Raw genomic sequence first — 14,488 nt, forward strand, 5'->3', positions numbered from 1 at the left:
TGGGACTGAACATCTGTTTCTGTTCTAGTTAGGCAGGCTGTATTAGTGATCCTTGATTGTCAATTAAATTGCCATTAAAATGTATCAAAACAAATGCTATTAGCTAGCTTGGAAGTCAAATTTGGGCCACCACGGTCACCAGACCATTAAACTTTAAGGTTTGCTTCCTGGCCTTTTTTAGGGTGTAATAAAAGTCACAGAGTATAAGGGGTTGAAGAAGTTGTCCACAAATCCAAAATATGTCTGTTATGAGTGCATTCAATATTTGCATCTCACAGCAAGTGATCCTACTGCAGCATTTTAAAGAAACTAGTAGCTGAATCGTCAGGGAGGTCAGTCAGATTGTTTAGTTTAATATTAAGCTGTTAAGCTACTAAGCACCTTAATAACGAAGGTGGCCTAGAATGGAAAAATATATTTAACTTGGCATAGTGGAGTAGTGGAAGTACATGGAAGTGATGTATCATGAACCTCAAACAATGCTATGTCCTACTTCAAAAAAGAATTTCATGTAACCAAAACATGGCTGTAAAAACCAGTTCCAAAACCCAAAAAACTGTTATGTAATATGCTCTGCTGTGCTGTGCAATGGTATGTGGCTCCCATGAGTTGTCTTGGTGACAGCTTCTTGAGCCCACCATACAAGAAAAAACTTTGTTTTATTCTGGGTCAAAGGTTGTAAGGGTGAGGAGCTTTTTTTGGCCTCAATCATAGTCTCATAGTTACCTTATATACATCACAGAACCCAATAGACTTTTACACTAAAAACGGAATAGTCCACAATGTCACACACGTACACACTTAATGTTGTTTTATAGTATTCATTTGCAACATACCTTACCTAAATAATGTTGCAGGATTTATGAAACCATAGAAGAATGGATCAGATCTGTATCAGTCGAAATTATTGAATACTGGTCAAAAGTGGAAAAACTGGATCAGGACATCCCTAGAAATTACATTTCTATCAAATTACAGCACCGGAGCTCAATTACTTTTGCCATTCACAAGAACAGAGCCGGTGTACGCTCCGTTCAGGTACACTCAAGCCTGATATAACCCCTGAATGTCCTCTCTCTACTCTTACACTCTGTGGAACATGCAGCAAAATTTGGTCCTACCGTCTGTTCACTCATTGAAGACTTGAGTAAATAGTTTGGAGCATGACCATACATTTAGAACAAATTTCAAGTCATTAAAAGCTTATTTTAGTTTGCTAACTCAGTTTCTTCTTATTATAAAAAGCATTTTGTGGTCAGGTTACAGGGAGGAATTAATGCCCATATGTTGCCTTTTATTCCTCTTGCATCATTTCCACTTCTTATGCTGTTATTGACTGTGCATATGTGTGTATTAGTTCAGGTGTTGCAGGACCTGGCATCAGTAATCCGCTTATCCTTTCCCTTCCTTCTCCATCTTTCATCCAGAGCAGAGTGACATTTCATATGCATTTACACACTCACGCACCGAGCATCTCGCAACCCACTGTGCCAGCCGCTTACCTCTCAGTGCCTTCTTGCCTCAGGTGACAGCAGAAAGGGACATATTGTGTATGCAGGAGTTGCTATACTACTTCTACTTCTCTTTCCGCTCTACTTGTACATCTTTACCACCCAGTGTTCTGGCTATTTTCATCAGCTGGGTGGACATCATATGAAGAGCCTGATTCACTCAGGCTGTGTTTAGTTTTATAGGAGGGAATATTATTACCACACCGAAGCAGAAACACAAGTACTTTTAAGTTGCTGGGCTGTCATGTGTTTCATTGTGTAAACTTTGGAAGATGTAAACAGTCATTGGAAGATTAGGCTTCATCCAATTACTAGTAATTATGTGTTTTGCAACCATCAACAAATTATGGTATGTAACACATGTGTTAGGTAAGGTAATATTGAGCCCATGAGCGAGCTGCCAGAAAGAACCTCATCTTAACCTTCCAGTAAAATTCTTTCAGTAGCTGACTCCTAACTACTATATAAGCTACATTATTACCACCACTTGCCTAATGTTGAGTAGTTCCCTATTGTCCCTCTTGCCCTCATGGACTCCACATCCTGGCACCAAGATGTTTAAGCCCTGTAAGTTGTGAAAAGAGCCCTCCATGGATCGTCACCAGGTCACGGTCACCAGTTATCCTTTCTTGGACTACTTTTTGACCACTGCATACCAGAAAAAAAACACAAGACCTGCCTAATGTTTTGGAGATGATCTTACCCAGTCATCTAGCAGTCACAATGTATCTTTTCCAAGTGACTCAGATCTTTATGCTTGCCCATTTGTCTTGCTAATGTTATGGCTGATCAGTGTACATTTTTCCAGATATCGTTGTATTCTATTGTATTCACCCCCCAGTTTTTTCTATTTTTTTATTATATAAAGTGTCTTAAAGTGTGAGAATAACATTTTTGCCGGGTGTTTGGAAATATGTATAAACAGGTTTTTATATTGGTTGGTTCTGTTTTGATAGTATCCCAGTCTATATTTTTTGATGTGATGTCTAAATTGTAAATATCGGTCGCTTAAGGGGTGGGACTAGCTATAAAACGATTGGTTAAATGTATTCCACTCAATTTCAGCCTATTATTTATGCATTATTCCACATCCCCTACATATCCTACTTTGGACATAATCTTCATTTCATTGCTTTTGGAATGACAAAATGGCTGAAATCCAGACCCTCAGTGTGTGGTTTGATCCATACATTAATAACTTTTGCTTAAGGAATGGAGTAGATATTCCTGGTGCAAAGTTTTGTTCAGTAGAGACCCATCCAGTATTTAAATTATTGATCACCCCCATTACTACTGCTCAGAGCTGAACATTATCACATTATCAGTGAACGTTTAGGTTGGGTAAACCATTGTGGCTTTGGATTTGGTTGTACTGACCCTATATACTGATATTGTACTATACTATTTAAGGCTTAGTAGGAGGGTGCAGACCTAGGTAATGGAATTTAAAAACAGTAATAGATCAGTTGTGAAAAAGCTAAATTGTGCTGATCATTCAACAGATATTCCCCTTATGAGGTAATTAGTCTCATATTAATTTTACCACCGGTTCAATGCCAAATGCAAACTTGGAGGGTAGTGGAACATCTCCCTGGAGTGTACCAGCTCCATGGGGGAAAAATTCTGAGCAATGCCCATTTACCCTCATAGACTTTATTTTTTTGGAGTGTGTCAGTGGGAAGTGTTGCCCATTCATCCATAGGAGCACATATGAGGCCAGACTGATGTTGGACAAGAGGGCCTGGTTTGCAATGGCTGTGTAAAGTCCATCCCAAAGGTGTTTGATGAGGCTAAAGTCAGGCCCAATCGTGCCTTCATGGACCTTGCTTTGTGCACTGGGGCACAGTCATGCTGGAACCGAAAAGGGCCTTCCCCAAGCTATTTCTACAAAGTTGGAAGCATACAATTGTCTAAAATTTCTCAGTATGCTGGAGTATTAAGATTTTCCTTCACTGGAACTAAGGAGCCTTATAGGCCAACCCCTGAAAAAAAAACAACCTCATAGCATTATCCCTCCTCCACCAAACTTCACAGTTGGCACAGTGCATTCAGTCATGTAATGTTCACCAAACTTAGACTCGTCCAACAGACAGACAAGTGCCAGATAGACAAGTGTGATTTGTCACTCCACAGAAGATGTTTCCAGTGACTAAATGAACCCCCTGAAACCAAGGATTAAGAGGTGTGTCCTAATACTTTTATATGTAGCCTACAGTAACTGCCATATAAAGTCCAATTCTTTAGGTTGAAGGTGGCACCAGATATCCATCAATCCCAAATCGGTTGTCATTGCCAGAATATTTGGACTACTCTTGCTGAGAGCATATCCATGGGTTGTCTCAGAATGCAAAGTCTCCATCTATTAATTAGTTCTCTCTGCTTTGTCTGCTAATGAAATGGAAATGTCTTATCGGCTAATAAAGAGATAATAAAGACATTTATACCGTCTCCAGTTGGAGCATATAGATTGAGCATTATTATTTTAGAACCTCCAGCAGCCTCTGTCCTGATCACATGTTTCCCCTCAATCATCAGTTGTTGGTTGATGGTTGAAGCAGACTTAATTATTGAACATGATAAGGACTCTTCTTTTCCTCCCATTTTTAAAAGAAGCACCGTTGGTCTGCTTAGACCTTTTACACTGTAGCTAATACAGTAGAAAGTGTAGCTGTCCATCTTAGTGATTTCCAAATGAACACAAGTCAGGCAAATGTGCACTGGGGTTAACCATGGCCTAAAAGGTAGAGTGAATAAAACAAAAGGAATACATTAAGTAAAGCATCCGTTAACTCCACCATTCCAGAAAGGTTATATGTAATAAATATGCTACATATTTTTCATATGTAACAGAGGATTAAAAGCATTGCTTTATCATTGACATTAGACCGTACAAGCAACCAGGTGAGTAACACAAGCTTGTAGTGTAGGCAGATCTCCATCGATTGTTCAATACGCTGTAATAATGAAGAGCTAATGAAAGAGAAGATGCACTCGATTCTTTACTCTTCACCTCCTCTCCTGCACACACTTGAACAGGTTTACAAATGAATGTTTAACTTTCTGTGAAGGACTAATAAGTGACTAAGTGCCATTGAACTGAATTTGAAAAGGCAGAGTAGCATTTTAAAGGAGGCTCTCAAAAGATAGGGGATTTGCGTAAGGAGCATGCCTCACAAACATGGCTCCATGACCTAAATTCTCATTTGTAAATGCTCATTCTTTTGTCTGTCTCATTCTAATCTGTTTTTTTATCAGATATTTGTAGCTAATGCATGGTCAGTGGCAGTGGCTAAGGTTTTTTCCAAGGAAAGACCTTTGGCTTGAAATGCTGATCCCTGTACAGCATGACTAATGACTTGCACGCAGTCTGGGGTGGCAGACGCATTGGCTTTTCATTCTATTTGATTTCTTTGATTTCTTTCCCAAGCACTGTTCTGTGTTTATATGCTAAGAAAATCTGATAGCAGAAAGGTGATAGGGTGGTGTTTTGATCTTCTTAATCGGTCATGTTGCTCATTTAATCTTTACAAGTGTTTTTGTCTTCAGTCTATATGGATGAATTGCTACTGGGGAAGCACAGTTATGTCATATCGGTATTGGTACTCAAGCTAATCAAATTGCAGCCATGTGATCGATTTTTTTTATTTAGTTAATATTTTAAACCAATATTATGAATGTTATCTTCTTGTTAGGGTTATTCGGAATGCACAATGCTCAAAAGCTTCCCTAATTACTTTAGTAATGCTTTAGCCTAATCAAAGTTTGGCAAAATACAGACTGACATGCTGTCACAATCAACCAAAATGTGTTCATCTTCCCTCCTTCTTTTTTATTTACATAGATGGATAGAAAGACACTTAATACCAAGTAATATTAACCCCAGTGTAATAAGAGTGTACGTTGCTTTTAGCAAGATAGAATTAGCATTGATAAACAGTACTTACGTAGTTCATTACATCCAGTGACATTTTTATGAATATTCTATGAATAGCTAAATAAGTAGTATTATTTTATTTAGTGTATTATTTTGGTTTTGTACAATTTTAGAGTGAAAATGTAGACATTTAAAGAGATTAGAACTCTCACTCAATCATTTGTCACACTCAAAGGTCTCAGAACTTACTTAGTTACTTAGGCCTATGACTTGTTCACATTCATTGCTCGGAAAGGCCAGGTGAGGCAAATTACAAAGTTTTCTAAATACTCAGACTGCTTAAACATGTCCCAACAATCAGCAGAGAAAAGAAAGAGAACACCACCCCAGTTGTTAAGAATGGGTGAAAAACAGGGCAAAAATGATTTCTGATGTTCTGGAGATGCTTTGACCCAGTCATCTATTCATCACAATTTAGCCTATGTCAAAGTGTCTTAGATTGTTACACTGACCATTTTTCTTGCTTTTAACACATTACCTTCAAGAACTGACTATTTACTTGCTACCAGATGCCACCATAGATAAAGATAATCAATGTTTTTCACTTCACCTGGTGTTAATGTTATGGCTGACTGGTGAATGTACTTACGTAACATGTTTGCTCTTTTGCTCTGTCGCATATGGGAGGCATAATGAGCATTTCATCAATTTATTATATGTCATTGCCACTAGGTAGGACTTCCTGTCACACAACGCCACCAGCATTGGGAGGTTAAAGGCTTCATCCAAGTTATGTTTTCAGATGTTATGTAATTATTTTAATGTGAAAAACTATATTATTATAGTTAAGACCATTGTATGTCACTGATATGATGATAATATTATAGCATCATAATACAGTTACACCAATTTGAAGAGCAACGAACTGTTGACAATTGAGACTAAATCAGACATTGGAATTGTAATATAATAAGAAAAAAATATTCCACATAAACAAAACATAAATAAAATAAAACCACTGTTTTTAAGCAAAGTCAACATACCAGTTTGATCCGTTACACTACTATCTTTCGCAGGCCGCTCTGTGTATATGGAGGCTCTGTTATTGATGCATTGGTCACTGCACGCACTGCACTATTTACCTACATGAGAGATGTCACTGCTCACAGACTCAAACTCTTCTCCAACAGAGAGCAGACAAGATAACAGAACAGTGCGACTGGCCAAAACAGCCGCAAGTAAACACAATGAGCAATATCGAGGTCGGCAGAAATGATTGAGGTCAGAAGATTATTTAATATTGTAATCACATCTGTTTGAACTGACACGTCTTCATTGGACATTCAATGCACTCAGAGGGGAATGCTAACTATTCAGTTCTGTTACATTAGGAGGGCCAACCTACAACCCCCCCACAGAATAAGGGAGGCCAGTTGTGCTGTCTTGGATGTCTGAAATCAGCTTGCAGTGTACTCTTGATAAGGCCAGCAATTCATCTTTTAACGTTCGTTTTGTATAGTAGAGTTTTGCTATCTTTTGAAGCACAAATGCATTTACATTGGGGATTTCCGATGCAGAAGAATACGCTGTGCTGTTCTTAGAACATTCTTACAAAGAATAAAAGCACAATATTTCAAATGACTGCAAAACCTTAAGTGTTTTAACCTCCTAATACAATGATGCAAAACAGTATACTGTCAATACAATCATGTATATTTCATATGCACTAGTTTATTTGTATCCCCTCTCTCCTTTTCTGTTTTAGTGGACCAGGCTGACCCGTATGCACATGTGGCTGCACTTCACTTTGACCAGATGATGCAGCGGTTTGGCTCTCCCATCATTATCCTCAACCTTGTGAAGGTGTGCACATTTATCTGTATATTCTGCATATCCTACATATCCTGTTTAAACGTGCCTTTTTCTTGCTTTGATATGGAAGGAATTGTTCATTTGATAGCATATGTTATTCCCCACTGGTATAGCTCCTGTAGATGCTGTACAGGGAGTGTAATTGAGGCAGAGCCTGCTGGACAGACACGCCTGCATGCGCACACACACACACACACACACTTGTTTGTTTATGGGCTCAGCCTGCCAGACACAGATATTTAAACACACGTTCACACTTTGGTGTAAAACCGCTGTCTGAATTTGATGCATCTCACGTTGTAACCCACGAGGTTGAGAGAACAAAGCGATAATCGCTGTTGTCAACACATACGCTCGCGCTCACACGGACAGTCACAAGCTGGCCATGTGCTGCCGATGAGCACTCCCTTTGGCCAAACCCCCTTTTTTTGTCTCTGACTGTTTAATGCGTGATAAACGAGGGACAGAGAAAGAGCGAGGGGTACCAAAAGAAGGCTTAAGCTATAGAAGCACAGTGTCCAGTGGCTCATTGCAGCAGTTACATGTGGTCCTTAAGAGGTGTGTGTGAGCGTGTGAATGTACTGAGATATGTGTTTGTGTGTGTGAGTGTAGCGAGTTTTCAAAATGTCTGCGTAATTCAGTACTGAAGATATGAAGTTATTTGTTATGTGGTTTTAATGTGAAATGCTCAGTTCTAGAGGAGCTTACCAGGTCAGAATTGCTCACAGTGGAGGTAATAAAAAATTGTCATGTAAAAAGTTTGATTCTTTAAAAAACTACTTCACAAAAGGTTGTGTGAAAAGGTCATTAATATGCTGTTTGACGCCTAAAACTGTGTTTTACAATAGTCTTTACTTTTAAGATAGCAGGTTACATGCAGGGTGTTGCAAAGGAAAATACCCCCCAATGAAAACCTATTTAACCATTATTGTCATTACATATAAAAAGCAGACTACTCATGTCTGTTTGCCAGTCATTTTGAATTGTTGATAAAAATGGCTATATTTGTGACATAGACATTGCAACTCTTACTGATAATAAGTCTGTATGTTCCTCTGCAATGCACACCAAACCACGTTGAATGAATCTGTTCACAACTTGCCCTTTACATTATGCAGAAGAAAAAGTAGTGGAATTGCTCTTTAAGCAAATGCACGGCTAGACCAACTCCAGCTGATCTGTGGTGTCCCTTTATTCCCTTTTGGCTGACAAACGATCTGTTGTTTTGCATGTTAAAGAGGTCAGAGATGAACGTGATTGATAAATTAGGACCGTCAGCCATAATAGAACTTTTAATTCTAACCTTCTGGCTATGTGTATGTGTTTGCCTGTCAGGTTTGCGTGGCAATGATGCAGGTTTGGGGAAAGTATGTTGTGCTGTGGGTATTGCCTCAGCGACTGTAGCTGCTGCCTCGATGCAAAACTCAAATGTTCATGCCAAACAAATGTTGTTTTTGTTTTATAAGTGGGTCATCTTCAGTAAAGACTAAGAACCTTACTCGTATGACTCTTATGTGTCTTTTACCTCAGTATTTAACACTCAAAATACATACTAAATTCAACTTAATTTAATGTAGCTAATTTAATCAGCTTCCTGGTCTGTCTTAAGCTGTTTCTGTCTCTGACCAAGCCCATAAACATTGGATATTCTCTCCGGTCTCTTGATTCTTAGTGTAAGTCTTGAAAAACAAATGAACAAAAGAAAAGATACTGTATATTTCTTTGTTTCTTTAATCTTTTCCTCCCTTTCTGGAATCAGTGAATCTGGAGTTATTGGCCCCACTTTTATGTTTCTTTTTCTTAATGGATAATTATGAGACCACACTCTTGAGACAGAAAGGTGTCTAAATAGCAGTCAGTTCTCCCGGTATTATAGATTTGATTACAGCTTAAAGTATCAAACCATTCATTATAGAAAAAAAAAGTTAGTCTGGAGGACAGAACTGAAGCACTGCACACAGTAAATACAGTGTTTTAAAAAACGAAGAGGCAGAACAACTTAAAGCAGTTAGCTGTCAGGTTGTTTGGCTAGCAAGATTAGTTGGATCTAGTAGATCTAGTTAGTTAATGAACTTTCAACTGGGTGTGCATACTTGCCATCCAAACTACAGACTAACCAACTGTTCCCAGTTGCTTTGGCTAGGTGCTGTAGCACATCTGTTCTGTCCCTTGGACTGAAAGAGGGTTCTATAATTAAAGACTTGTAACTGTAACTAATAGCAAGACTAAACAAATAGTCCTGTAATTGATTTCCTATAATTGAGAAAATAAACAAATAATAATAATTAAAAAAATTAAATTCATCCTATAAGCATATGTTACATCTTAGATATTGAGATGAATTGCTTGTTATAGCATATATGACGTGATGGCCTTTGAGAAAGCATTCAAAGGCCAATAAAATCAGTCCTTATTTAATCAACTTATGAGGTTTCCACTAACAATTGTAGCCAACATTTCCCTTTAACTGCAGTTCTCTGGGATGGACTACCTCTGATGAGTTCCCTTGTATTCTGGTGTCACTGACATTTTCAAAACCTGTGTAAGGGGGGATGATACTATATTGCATAGGTTATATGTTCTAGAATATCTGTTATATTCTGGAAAAATGAAATGAGCAGGAAACAGCATTAGTTCCTTGTGAAACAATAAAAGGCAGATAAAATACATTTTTAGAATAGGGCAAACATATTGTGCTGCAATACTGCATGTATTACAGTTAGGCATGTTCTGACCAGATCCAGTGGCTTAGGATCTGGGGCGATCCAGGCATTTTTAATGGATTGAGTATCTGCTTTTAAGATTCTGATCCACTTCTTATCCTTAGTTTCGCTGTAGCGGAGTGCCATCTGGCTTCCTCTTGGTGCCATTAATAACAAACTGCAGACTACATTTTCGAAAACTACCCTAGACAGAGTTCATTTGTGGCATTATTTTGCTGAGCAAAACAAAACAGAGCTCAATTTAAACTGTTAAATGCAGCAACATTACCAGTTAGCAGACAAAGCAAAAGCTATCATTGGTTCTAATTGGTCCTAACTCTCCTATCCACCTTAAATAGTGCTGCAGTTATATGGTGTACATTTCAACAGCAAGGCGTAACTGCTGCATTCTTTGAGGTGGAACAGAGAGTTTGGGAAAGAGGAAAGCTTTAGCTCAAAAGAGTCTGTCAGAAGAGGAGGATTTAAACTCGTCACTCTTCTAGAAAAGGTTTGTCTATTTTCTGACATTTTTGTCCTCACTGCCAAAACCACCTAGTTTGACTGTAGTTGTACAATGACAAAGATATTTAAGATCCATGTAAGAAGATTATTACCATTACTCCCTTCCTGTTTTTCCTCTTGAATTATGCCTTGTAAAAACCAAACTATGGTGGAAATGCTGTTCTATCAGAGACTCTGATCAGATTGGCGAGTAATGGGAGATTCCTGATCACAATATTTTGACATGCAAACAAAATGCACCAGTAGCACAAGATTTTAAAGCCTGCTATCAAAAAAAATAAAAATAAAATGCTGCTCTACATCCATTTAAATAGGACTTATTATGCTATTTGTAATCGATTAGTTCTCCACTCAAACACTGTTCTCTACTATTCAAGATTCTCGACTATTCTATCTAAAGATAGAATTTATTAATTATAATTTGGAAAATTCATTGGCAATTTGAAAACTCTCTTGTGTTGTGGACATAAAACCAGTTAATTTAGAGATAAATATTATGTTTATTTATGTTTATTATAGTTCAGCCATCCTGTTAGTAGTTCAATGTTCACAATACAGTTTAGATCCTGCAAAGGTTTAACATTCATCATTTTGACTAGACATGCTCCAATTAATATTTGATGAATTAATATGGGAAGAACCAAATTAAATTACACTAACTTGACCTGACTATGTGTTTTACTGGTTTATTTTAGTTTTATTGTTTTTAATTCTTTTTTTTTTTTTTTTTTTTTTTTTTTTTTTTTAGTTCAGTGGAAAATCCTTATTAAAGATTTTGTGTGTTTCGGATAAATTGTTTTGACATCTCTGTGATCATCAAGTCCAGGTTTTTAGTAAGGCATGAATGCGAGGGCAAGGGCAGTTCATTGAGTTATTGCGGGCTACTGGAGGAGGCACAGCTGGCTTCAAAAAGAATTATAAGAGTGTTTTTGCAGTCTGACCGCGTGTGCGTGTATGTGCAGGACGACTCACGTGGATCTCTGAGGCTGGCAGCTGGAAAGCTGTGGAAAGATCTTAGGATAGAAGCATGGTGTTCTACAATAAGCACTAACTGCGGGTTACACCAGGCACAGAGGGAAAGAGCTAGAAAGGGCCATCAAATGTGACTCATGTTTTGTGATTTTAAAATAGACTCCCTCCTGCTGTACTGTAGAGCTGTTTCCTCTTCAGGTGTATGGTGTATGGGACAAGTAAAACAGAAGGTCAAATCATTTCTAAACGGTGTTTGATTTGGGTTGTGAGTGTGCCACTGTATGATGTATTTGTCAATTTATTACATTTTATACCATTCAGTGGTGTTTCAATATGATACAGCTTTTGATACAGTGAAAAAAGTGCTTGAATATGTGTCTTAAGTGGCAATATGTTGATGTTTATATCATGCACACCTATGGTTTATCCATCTGGAGCTCCAACTCCAGTTATTGTGTGTTTTTCTGCATCCACTTCATCTTGTGTGTCTTTTAATGGTTTGATGATAATGAAAATGAAAATCAGTGCATTTTCACTTGCTGCAGAATAACAGTGAATAGACTGGATTTCGATGTAACTGGCACCACCCTTTTACTTGAATGTGGAAAGCAACTATTATTCTGTTCCTGTGAATTTCAGTGCCTTTACTTGGAGAAACACTAAGCTGTACTTGCCTGAAAGTATGCTCTTAGTATCGTCCTGTTTTGGTCAGTACATTCAAGTTTATATAGGTTTCATCAAATAGGATGGTGTTTGATGCTGATGATATCTACTTGAATGTACGCAGAAACGAGAAAAGCGGAAGCATGAGAAGATCCTGAGCGAGGAGCTCTATCCAGCGGTCACCAACCTCAATCAGTTTCTGCCTCCTGAGCACTGCATTGAGTATATCGCCTGGGACATGGCTCGCTACACTAAGAGGTGTGTGTGGATAACATAAATATTTAGATTTAAGATCTTGTTGTGGAAGTTGTAGAGGGATGACTGGATTGATGAATGGAAAAAATTGTTGAGGGATGGATGGATGCAAAAAATTGTTGAGAGATGGATGGATGGATGGAAAGAATGTTGTAGAGGGGTGGATGGATGAATGGATGGAAAAAAGTTGTAGAGGGATGGGTGGATGAATGGATGGTAAGAAAGTTGTTGAGATGAATGGATGGTAAAGTTGTAGAGGGATGGGTGGATGGATGAATGGATGGTAAGAAAGTTGTTGAGATGAATGGATGGTAAGGAAGTTGTAGAGGGATGGGTGGATGGATGAATGGATGGTAAGAATGTTGTAGAGAGATGAATGGATGGTAAGGAAGTTGTAGAGAGATGGGTGGATGAATGAATGGATGGTAAGAATGTTGTAGAGAGATGAATGGATGGTAAGAATGTTGTAGAGAGATGAATGGATGGTAAGGAAGTTGTAGAGGGATGAATGGATGGATAGAAAAAAAGTTGTTGAGTGGATGGTAAGAATGTTGTGTTTTTGTTAAAAAAAAAAATAATAATAATAATAATAAACTGATAAGGGCAAGATTAATTCTGTTAGAGGTTTTGAATTTAGGTATTGGTTATTTAGCCAGCTATTTTTTTCACAATTTATGTTGAGGCCTAGCAGTAAAATAAAAAAAATATATAATAAATTGTTCCCCCCGTCAATCTACACCCCATAATGAGAAAGTGTAAACAGTGTAAACATTTTTGTATTAAAACAGAAACACAACAATTTTAGTTTAAGGTATATAGACCCTTTTAGGGCCTCCCATTTCTCCCAAAGGTGCTTCAAGTAAGTAATGACTAAATGGTCTGAAAACTTTCCGTTTTTTCTTTTTAATGAATTTGTTAAAAAACACCTGAAAGGGTCTGAAGACTTTCCGAATACATTGTAGAGCGATTTGCAGATAGATAGAAAGAAAAATGTTAAGAGACAGGTTGAAAGGTGGATGTTGAGGACTGGTTTGACTCATATAGATAGATGGATAGAAGAAAACTTGTCGATAGACAGTTAGATGGAGAGATAAATAGATGGTATTGCCTTGATTTTAAGTGATTTATGTTTATTTTCTTTTTGGTTTTGTAACATCAATAATTTGCTTTCTTCTATGGACAGTAAGCTCTGTAATGTGTTGGACCGCTTGGGAATGATTGCTGAAAATGTAGTAAAGCGGACTGGATTCTACATCAACCGGGCTGACTTCCACTGTCATACTGTACGACCGGACGAGAGGTGGGCACATGCACAACACACACCTGATCAGACATGCTGTATTTCTGTAATTTTGTATTTCCATGTTGTGGATGATGTAAAATAACAGAAAGAGTAGTTTTTCTTTCTGGCCGTGGTAGCTGGGCACAAGGCCTTTCTTCTGAATGCATAAAGTGCTCCACGGCAGCAAGGCCACAGGTCTCAAAGAGCTTTGAAAGAGATGAATGAAAGAGAATGACAAATGAAAAGTTGCTTTCACCCTACTTGGCCCATCCCTGTACAAGGATATTAAAGAAGACTGTGTGAATGACAATGCTAATGACACTAGTTTGTTTAATTTGAAGTCATTTTAAATCATTTTTAACCAATTACATATTCAGTATATTGCATAGGCACCCACTTCTTTTATTTGCATTTCCCACATTGTTTTCAGAATGTGTTCTAAGATCCTAAGCTTTTTAGGAAATTCCAACAGTCTATGTAGCTTTACTGTGATAGTCTTCTGATAATCATACTAATTACGTTATTCACAATCAGAAATAAAAATGACAAAAATGGCAAATATATATATATATATATATATATATATATATATATATATATATATATATATATATTTGCCATTTTTGTCAGTAAAACAGCTAAGCCGTCCATCTCACACAGTTTAATGCACATACCCACCCACACTCAAAGGCAGTCTGTGGGAGAGCAGAGTTAGGTTGTGTTCTGAGACGAGCTGGCAGACACTCTGATGTCTTGGACCATTTCTCACGGGTGGCGATATCTGTTGGGCGCATGCATAACAAAATAATTTCACATGAATCATGGTCCCACCCCA

General features: G+C 37.8%; 1 protein-coding gene across 2 annotated transcripts in view; it reads left to right on the forward strand.

The window, feature by feature from the left end:
* Positions 1 to 14,488, forward strand: part of fig4a (FIG4 phosphoinositide 5-phosphatase a) — a 72,857-nt gene that overhangs the window by 19,441 nt on the left and 38,928 nt on the right. For both annotated transcript variants that reach the window (XM_072679546.1, XM_072679553.1), the window contains 3 exons: positions 7,151 to 7,248; positions 12,241 to 12,374; positions 13,555 to 13,671. In XM_072679546.1, the coding sequence (XP_072535647.1) occupies positions 7,151 to 7,248; positions 12,241 to 12,374; positions 13,555 to 13,671 (349 nt within the window). The remainder of the gene's footprint in view (positions 1 to 7,150; positions 7,249 to 12,240; positions 12,375 to 13,554; positions 13,672 to 14,488) is intronic.

This window comes from Salminus brasiliensis, chromosome 1 (genome assembly GCF_030463535.1).
Source record: "Salminus brasiliensis chromosome 1, fSalBra1.hap2, whole genome shotgun sequence".
Lineage (NCBI taxonomy): Eukaryota > Metazoa > Chordata > Actinopteri > Characiformes > Bryconidae > Salminus > Salminus brasiliensis.